The sequence below is a fragment of the Anopheles darlingi genome, chromosome 2, assembly GCF_943734745.1.
Source record: "Anopheles darlingi chromosome 2, idAnoDarlMG_H_01, whole genome shotgun sequence".
NCBI classification, from domain to species: Eukaryota; Metazoa; Arthropoda; class Insecta; order Diptera; family Culicidae; genus Anopheles; species Anopheles darlingi.
Genome location: NC_064874.1, coordinates 77,678,557 through 77,688,556, shown reverse-complemented (window position 1 = coordinate 77,688,556; position 10,000 = coordinate 77,678,557). Strand labels below are relative to the sequence as shown.

At 48.2% G+C, this 10,000-nt stretch overlaps 1 protein-coding gene across 1 annotated transcript in view; it reads left to right on the top strand.

Annotated features, from left to right (window-relative positions):
- LOC125948085 (carbohydrate sulfotransferase 5-like) overlaps positions 1–10,000 on the top strand; it is a 13,653-nt gene that overhangs the window by 860 nt on the left and 2,793 nt on the right. The window contains exons 1-3 of the mRNA XM_049673772.1: positions 1–314; positions 1,715–2,323; positions 8,741–8,920. The exon at positions 1–314 is cut by the window's left edge and continues 860 nt beyond it. Coding sequence (XP_049529729.1) covers positions 58–314; positions 1,715–2,323; positions 8,741–8,920 — 1,046 coding nt within the window. The 5' untranslated portion in view covers positions 1–57. The remainder of the gene's footprint in view (positions 315–1,714; positions 2,324–8,740; positions 8,921–10,000) is intronic.

Genomic DNA, 10,000 nt, shown 5'->3' with positions numbered 1-10,000 from the left:
ACGAATGAGATCAAGATCGCGTTCGCCGTAGAGGATTGAACCGGTGGGCTGTTCTGCATGGAGAAAGCTGGCCTGCTAACCGTTTCCTCAAGCCAGCTCGCGAGTAGCAGCAGTGGTTACGGTGCTAGAGCCGCCCGGGAAAGGATGTCGCGCCGCAAAAATCTGGCCGGCCTGTGTGCCGTCACCGTCGGTTGCATCCTGCTGCTGTACGCAAGCCAACGGTACAGCTCGAACAATTACGCGGCCGAATACTTTCGCCCGAGGGAACGCACCGGCACCAACTTGCGCATTCTCAACTCGCACAAGTACTACGGGTAAGTGAGCGCGAAGGCGGCGACAGCAATACACACACAGCAACCGGTCCGTGCTCCACATGCAACGGAGGGAAAGTGACCGGCAAGGATTTGCCCCCCAAACCCCCTTCTTCCGCTTCTGCCGCTTCGTTGTAAAATGCGAGGATTCATATAGAAGGGCGCAATCCGCGAGCGAATTCCTGTCTCCCAACGGCCAACATTTTTGGTCCAAACATGTTTCTGCGAAATTATGCCACGAAACATTCATTCCCTGTAGCTCCTGGCGTTTTGGCGTGGTTGTTGGATCTACCCACTTTCACAGGACATGGCCCAAGTGAAAGCATCTCCGGTCGACGGTCGCAGAGGGTACTTTGATGTTCTTTCTTACATGCAACGAGTGGCGCTTTTTCAAGAAATCCGCCACGAATAAACCATAAATCCGGGTCCATCCGGTACACTTACATTCAATATTCGTTTCTCTTCTGTTAGCGCTATGTGCGCTGTTTGTTTCTGGCCGAAATGGCTGGATTTATCGTAATTGCAGAAAGCCATGATTGACCGCTGGCGAGAGGGAGGCGCAGGTGTTATCTACCTGTAAGGGATTTGGACGTGTGGTGACAAACAGTTATCCATAAATTACGGTTCAAATGGAGGTAATTTACATTTTACTGAGCTACGCGTGCCAGCAGAGATGTAAAGCTTTAGCGTGCAACCTGCTATTTCGTCCCAGAATCCATAGCGTTTCAGCAGTTGTCCGATTCGTTGAACGAGATCTTTCCATTTCCACTATTCTTTGGATTGACTACTCTCTCCTAGCAATTATTCTTTTCCTATCACCCGTGGTTACCCTAGATAAACTGCAGACTAAGCCAAGTAGATTATGTTAAAATGTTGTTTCGGCAACCAAGCCCGGTTGCCAATCAACTAAGCAGCCGGCCAAAACAGTTTCTTCATCTTAATTGCGACAGAACCTGGCGCTACCATGCAGCAGACGCGACGCAAAGTCCATTGGCCTCTCCAGATAGTTAGACTTGCGGCGTGGGAGCGCCTTTTGCTGGCACTGACTGCAGAGCATACAATACGTGGGAGCAAAAATGCTAATATTTTGCGCTCCCCAGTTGACTATCATTCATTGGTGGTGCCGCATGCTGTTGCGGTTGTCTGTAACTCGCGTAGCATGCGCCAACTATTGGTGGGGGACGAGGCAGCAGGGAATTGAAACACTTTCACGCGTACTTCGGCGGCTCGCTGGCAGGAAACATGTGGCCGCTAGTTCGGACTGGTCATTGTGTACCGTTGGAAGAGGTAATGCTGTAAGGGTTCTTCTTGCCATCTTCGCCGATCTTCCCGGAGGAGCCGGAGATGTCGGAACGTGACTTACGGTTTAAATTAAAAATTCCGTCTCTTTTGCTTCTTTGCAGTGGACGTTCGTATGGTGGTGGTGCGGCCGGTGGAACGTCGGACGATACCTATCCACCAATTCCGACGACCCACAATGCCACCGTCAGTATCGAGGACGTGCTAAGCTATCAGCGGATGTTGCTAGCAAGTGAAACGGCTTCCTACGAGTATACGGCCAACTTCGAAGACGACATCAAGTTGACCGACCTGATACCGGAAACGGGTGGCAATCCGCGTCGCAGCCTCATCATCACAACCTGGCGGTCAGGTTCAACGTTTCTGGGTGACATCCTGAATGCACTGCCCGGGAATTATTACCACTACGAACCACTGCTTGACTTCGACATCATCCAGATCCGGGGACCACCGAATGACAGCGTCGCGATCCACAATCTCCGCCATCTGCTGCGGTGCGATTACACCGAAATGGAGAACTATCTCGATTACGGACGCACCCACAACTATCTCTTCAGCCACAATGTGCGCCTATGGCAGCAGTGCGTTCGGTATCCGCAGTTCTGTTACGAGCCCCGCTTTCTCGGTCCATTCTGTCGGTTGTTTCCGCTGCAGAGCATGAAGGTGGTTCGGTTGCGCGCCTCCCTTCTGACGCCACTGCTCGAGGACGAAAGGTAAGTACCCCAGCCCTCCTGTCTACCTTCAGGTAACTCTAGCGACTAACCAACTCCCCCCCCCCCACCCAACCTGGGTCAGCGAAAGCAATAAAGGAAATCGGAAGCAGCAAGCCGATACCAACACCGGCTCTCGGTCGGTGTTTTTTGTTAAGTGAGTGTGCACTACTGGCTTCGGCACCACGCCAACAACGATCGATATTTATTGACCCAGGTCAGAGCGGTGTGATTGTGGGTTGTTCTACAACCCCGAACCATGTGGGAGAACCTAGCAGGTCCGAGGCTCAACGAAGCCAAGCAGGAATATACTGGATTCCACGTACGTACAAGGATTCAACGTTTTCTACAGGGATTCCGTGTTCCATAATGATGGGTTTCAAAGGAGAAAAAGTACATTTTTGGACATCTGCCGCCTAAGAGTCGGTCGTGATATCTCACTGCGCCATTATGCTGTAGTCCGAGCGACAACATCAAGACGCCGTCGACCGGTGCCGAAAACCAGTTTCCCTGTGCCGCTTGGCTAACGGAGCAAATAAAAATGGGACCGTTTATTGCAAAAATATTCAAATTTTTCGGTCTTCCGTAAGCGATTAAATTGTCGATGGGCCAGCTAGTGTTGTCAGTCTGTGTTTTTGCCAGTGTGACAAATGTGGGTCACAGGTGGAACGATATGGATGTTTGCGGCTATATGCGGGTCGTATACCTTCCTTTTTATTGTTATTTATCGACGAAATCCTCAAGACTGATTTAAAATTCTTCGCAATTTCGGAAGTATAAAATATGTGGCTTATTGTTTAGGTTTGCTAGTAGTTTGAGAATTGTAAACTGCAACAGCTCTATTGGGCTGTATGGGAACTCTATCTGCCCTGAGCGGGGTACCGTTGGTGGGTATCCAACTTAATTAATGTTTTTTCTTGGTCAGAGATTATTCAATTCACACCGCTCGAAAGAGATTTCGCCGGTAAGATTGACCGTTCAATGGACCCCGGTCGTGTTTGTGGTGGAGTGCGCCAAACGGTCCAGGGATTCCGTTAGTATCTTTACTTAGCCAGAGGTCGATGTCCGGCTGATCCTCTTCCTTACCTTTTGACTGCTTTTTTCGAAGTTTTCTTTTGAGTTGAGTTTTGATATGATTGTATTTTTGCCTTCTTTTAATAGAAAAAGTTTAAAATGTTTCGTACCAAGTTTGAGAAGTGCGCATCAATTTAAAAACAAGAATTTCATTCTATGTGCATTAACTAAACACAGGGTCTTGAGCAGGCAATCGATTAATCATGCGGGAATTAGATTAAGGTTGTGTGTGTGTCTTAATATTCGGTGTGTTTCGACACAGATTGGAGGGCGACAAAATGCTTCCTTTAGGGGTTCCATCCACAAATCACCTTAAGCTTACCTTACCCGAAGTTACCATTAGCCGCCAATTAGAGAAAGCATTGTACGACGATAGCATCCAACCGATGACTTATGGCTCGCCGCTTGTAATCACGAGACGAGACGTGGGATAAGCAGCCTCAGGCTTTGTTTGGCTTGGTTCGTCTGGTCCGCACATTAGCGCGTTAGGTATGCGCCCCCAGGCTGTCCAGATGTTTTGCAACTTCTTTGTGTCATCGAGTCATCGAAGGGTTAAGTCGACTCTTCACACAGCAGCTTTGAGCAGGAGCGTGACAGTGGGTCATCATTCGCCGGTTGCCGTCACTTCGTACCAGTGCGATAGTGGCATTGACTTCATCGCAAGGCGGCAGATTGGACACAAGAGCCCCTGGAGAGACTCGAGCCTTGGTTTTTGAGAACCGGTTAGACTCGCGATGCAGCAACCGACGGGTCCTGCGAAACCCAACGTCGGTCGCCGGTATCGGTCGATGGTATCATTTCATGAATGCGTGTCGATGGGAACGGAGAAAATGTTGTCTCGAACCATGTGTTAGTCCATCTGCGGTAACACACGGCCACGATGCTGAGCGAAGAGGCGTGACGAACGTCGACAAACGCATACCTACCACGGCCATCATCCCTTAACGGGAGAGGGATGATGATCATATACCGCGACGTGGGTCGATCGAGCAGTTGTATAGAGTACCTGTAGTGGTAGTCTATTGCCGGTGACAAAACAAAAAAACAAAAAAGCGCCCATTCGGTGAGTGGTACATTGGCACTTGCGTACTTTGCGCGCATTACAGGTCCGTGGTGCCCTACTTGGGCGCATCCACGTATATGAGCTCATCGGCATCAATCTCGGTTCAGCTAATGGCGCACAATCTTCATCAGCAGGAAAATGTATCTTCTGTTCTAACGAGCCAGACAGCAAGCATCAACCTGCTTACTCACCATTTAGCTGAACCGAATCAGAACTAAGCGTAGCATTACGGTCAAGAGAATCTGCTGCTCTGTTTGCGGTTTATTGTTTCTTGCCAACCTGCCATCACACCCTGGGTCGTTCTAGTGTTGTGTCTTCTTACATCATCTTTGCGTGCCAACGGACATGAGCTGGGTGTGGCAATAGCATTCGTACGCATACGCGCAGTTAAGGAAGGAATGAGGCTATACCAGTTGTGGATGCATGATGATCGTTGGTGGCGGTAGACTGATCCACTGCTCACTGACTACAATTTCTGTCGCTGAGTCACTGACGGTTGTAGGGTGCTAATATCTGTAAACGATCTTTAGTATGCTACTAGAATGTATCAACTGGTCCGTGGTAGATGGAAACAGAGCGCGAATTTTACTTTGTTAGTTGGGTGGTATCGCTACCGATCACCAGTTTGGCACGGAAGGTATTTCAAAGATGCGACAGATAACTGTACACAAATAACTAGAATGCCACAACCGGTGTACGATCGTTGATTTTCAATGCGACGCACATTTTTAAATAGTTTCATTTTATTTACCGTTACTCTGTTAACTTCTGTTAACTCGAAAAGAAAAAAAAAAAGATACACTCAACAAGACTATACGGTTTGCCCAAAGGATTGGCCAAGCGAATCATTTTGCGCTCCGGTCTCCGGTGGGCTTTCACCGCATCACCGGCTGGCAATTTGTGCGAAATTGTATCCATTACGTTTGGGAATATTTTTGATGGTTTTTGGAACAAACAACACTATCATCATTCGGTTGGAAAGCGGGGAACGCTTGATACGAAGTCGACGATTGATACGCTGTGCAGACAATGTGTTGACCATATTCTTTGGCTTGATGATGATGGTTTTACGATCTATAAATGTTTATTGATGACATTGATCTTAGTTAGGTGGAGAAGAAGAAAAGATAGATGGAGAAATTTGTTCAGAAACGATGATGTGTACATCGGTGTATGCAAAGATCTACACTTTTGTCTAGGAGAACGATCTTCGACAAGCATGTTGTCTTTAGCCTTCCAGATCGCGTTCATGCGTCAGTGAATGAGCAGCGGTACGATGTCGGTTGTCTTGAATGGCTCAATGTAAATGGCGGAAAACGATTTTGCTCGCTCGTCGGATGTAGCGTCTGATAAGCAAGTCTAGGTCACGCGCAGGGTATAATACTCTGCGTTGCTGAATGTTGTTTGGGAGTGTGATGAATCAATATTGTTTCGGGTACAAAAACCCAAATTGTAATCGTATCGCATGTTCCGTCACCCATTTAGCATGCGGGAACCCGTTGCGAACTTGCTAACGGAAGGAGAGAGCGGGGCAGTTCTGAAGGGGATAAACACGCAAACGATAGTGGAATTGACGGCCAACATGTAATCGCACACCCGCTGTGGTTGTGGGTTGTTGATTCAAGACTGTGTCAAATGATGTTCAGCAGAAATAATAATGTGGCAGAAATCACTGCCGGTCGTTCTGCTCCAGTGGATAATGAAACAGAACTGCACAAACAAGGGACATGCGTTTGTGTAAGATAACAGTGCACTGTGCACGCATGATAGCTAGACTCACTGAAATGGATGGTAAACATGGAAGAGGCCAGAAGTTATTTATGCCTCTCGTTAACGACCGTCTTATGGTGTAGCATTGAGAGCAATATTATTGTCTGCCAAATCCTGGATGCACGCTAAGCATTAAAACCCTCAAACTTGTCCTTGAACTTATCGAAGAAACTTTCCTCACAGACATGGTATTGATTAAACATACCGCCTCGGTTCAGCTGCTCTAAGTAGTGCACTCTACATGAAGAAGGAAGGTCATCAGTTTCACTAAGGTTGAGTTGTTAGAAAGACAGCAAATCAAACAAAACCGTCAAAGGACTGTGGAACTCGGTGTCAGTATGCCCACGATTCCACGATATCCGGCAGAATCGTAATCGATCCATGGTTTGTGTCAAATAGAGGGTATCTAGCCACTGCATTAGCGTGAATCAAACTCTTCTAGATAGCACCGTGATATGGTGTGCCATTTACTAAACTAACTAATTCCGTCGCCCTGATAAGACACTGAACAATGCCAAGAAGAAGGATGCCCAGAGACGAGAATGGCACGGAACTCAGTACTTCCTGTGTCTGTAAAAGCACTCTACTAAAATTAGGAAGCATTCGTGTTGGAGGGTTCTATTCGCCCAATAAACGATAACTTGGCAGGATTCGATGGTTTTGAAAATCGATACCGATTCCTTGGGCAGGTGGAAGTACAAAAGCTCCCCTCGGAATGGTGACTACATAACCGGGAAACCCCCCGGGAGGCTTAACCGAAGCCCTACCACCCTGCGGTTTATTCGATTTTGACCAGACATTATGGGATGTTGTGGTACTCTCTAAGGTCCTCCGTTACAGTGACGCTAGTGGACGGTTGTGGCATTAGTTCGGTCTCGTTACGGAATTATAGCTATTACGGTGGTCTAGTTTGACATTATTTTCGGGTAAGCCAGGCACGCTAATTGAAATTTCGTTCCACGGAGCAGAACCTGACGAGCTGACTCGCGTAATCATTTCCACGGGCTGCACGGTCTCCCTCGGAGCGTGCGAAGCTGAAACAACCGCAAACCCCCCACCGTCGGTAGCACTTTGCATCGCAATCGTTCCTATCTGCTAACCTAATTATGGTGTTAGTTGGAGGACAGATTAAGGATGAATTTGTTTTTTTTCGGTTCGGTCATCTACCACTCAAACCAGTGGGGTAGCCATTCCATGAATGATGATTTGAGCATTCCAAACTCGCTGCTGTGCGCTGACCTTCGTGGCAGTGCGGATCATAGCTCGAGCGCACAGTTAAGTTACTACCGAACGTGGTGGCCCACTGCAGCATGGCGCGAGCAATGTGGCGGGACCACACTGATGTACCGACGACCTTGGCATTACTCGGTGATTGCTGGCTGGCCTAGGATCCCGCGGTCTCTCGGTGACCATCGTCGACAGTTAATCGCGTTGCCGTTCGGCCATCTGTGCGGCCAAATGGCAAGCGAAACAATTGGCTGGTCCATTCGGTCAGATCGATAGGGATGGTCTATAGGTCGGTTGTACCAATTAAAGACAATTCCAATCAATCCAACACTCAACCGTCCGGTAGGTAGACAGCCATTTGGCAGGGCATCCGATTGGCAGCCGTCTATATCCTGTTCTGGGTGCGGCAGGGTCTGGCACAGGAGCCTACAACCTTCATGTGGAGATACTTAATCCAGGAAACGAAGAATGATGTTCCGCTAAACTATTTCTCTAAAACATTACTTAAACATTCTACCGAGCGTCCAGTTACCTAAGGTTATGTTGTTGAAATGTCCTTGTGCATCCTGGTTACATGTGCTGGTGAAAACCGTGATCTTTACGGTAGAAGAACTCCTAGACCGGAAGTGATGCTTGTCATTCTCATCCACCTCATCCTACCTCGAGATGCCATTTATCGGATTAGAATACCGGCATCCAATAGTATGCGAGAAACCTGCACTGATGATGGCATGCTCTCTGTCACAGGGCGTGACGTTATTGGTGATGCTTGGATGCGCGACGACTGTCCATTGACTGTCAATGAGACCGACAGTTGCGCCACAGTGGCAACCGCGCCCAACTCACCTAATCGCTTTGGTGTTTCCGTGTCTATGACTGATTGCAAGTGGAAGTGTCTCGTCTCATTATTCTCTCTCTTGCACCAGCGGGTGCCAGCATGGGGAGAAGGAGAATTAATTAGATATGCTGTTGGGGGCCGATAGCTGTGGGGGGCCAGACCAGGCCAGGCCGGATGGACTATAGATTATCGCTATCGGGTGTGATTCTCGTATGCTGGCCGGATTGGTCTATAGTGTACACCACTATCCTTCAATCTCGAGGTCACTCCCATTGGGGGAGTTGAATTAATGACCATCATCCTACCCGCCGTGATACACAACACGATGGTGACTTAACGGATTGCTTCCCAGCTCCCCCAACCCCGCTCATGATTGATTACCATCCGCCTGGTGTCGGTGATTTGTTTAATTCAACGTGTTGTTCCTTTTTCTATTTCCCAATTTCAGCCTGAACGTGCGCGTGGTGTTGCTGATACGGGACCCACGGGGGTCACTGCAGTCGCGCAAGCATCGTGTCTGGTGTCCGGGCCGGCCGGATTGTGACGATCCGAGCACCGTGTGTAGCGACATGCAGTTGGACTACGAGGCGGCCGTGGAGCTGAGCGAACGCTTCCCGAAGCGGTTTCGGTACGTATGGTTCGGTTCCAGATTGAGGCTTGATTTATGCCGGTCACTGCAGATGGTGGTGCATGGTGCTTTCGAGAGCAGGTGGATCACATGCTCGTCTCGCTCTATCTACAATGCAGATATACCTAGCAACTGTAGAATTTGCGTTAGTTTTGAGGTTATTTACGAAGTTTTACGAGGAATTGAAACGACCATAAGAGTACGGACATGCGGATACTATAAATCATTTACACTTGAGGACACTAACGCCGCATCGCGCACAGCAGCGGTGTAGTTGGTATCCTGTTCCTGGTTTAATTAGATTATTGTTATCACATGTTAGAAGTGACTGTCATTATTGACATACGGAATCCTCCCTTGGCAGTTTCATCTGAACGTTATTTAGGCAGCATTGTGACACCTATTAGAGACCCTTCCCATAAGAGTATAAGTCTTCGAAGAGGTGAACAAGTACAGTAAGATTCGGATGACAACCTGTCGCCCGAAAGACTAGAAAGAATTAGACTAAGACTATGTGAGAATTAGGTGCTTGATTTGCGATCGAGCGGTCGGAGAATATTCTTCAATAGGCCAAGCCCGCTCATCAGATATACCCCAAATCTAGCAACTTGCAGCTGCGGCAATTGGTCCCGGATATTTCGAGTGGAAATGGAAAGTTTTATAGTCGACAGGATGATGGCTTCATTCCGAGCACACCATCGACAATCATGTTTACTTTCGACGGTGCCACGATAAGTTTGTGTTTCAAATGGTGTTTCATTCCGCTGCCATAGCGGAGTTCCGCAAAGGGTACACCAACAATGGGTTGGTGGGGCTATCGCATATATTTGCATGCGAACGTGGACAGCATAATACATGCGACGTTAGGTACGCCGGTGATGATCATCGACGAACAGGCGGAATTGAAAATCGTCGCCTGGCTGATTCAGTAGCCCGCCTCGATCGGCTCGTGAACAAAATGGCGTTGCTGCAGATAATGGTTGTCAGAGAGTAAAGGTAGACATTAGGACATTCGGGATTGCAGAAAATAATAGTTTTCGCGATTTTCATCGCTATTGACACCTGTCGATCAGTCGTGCG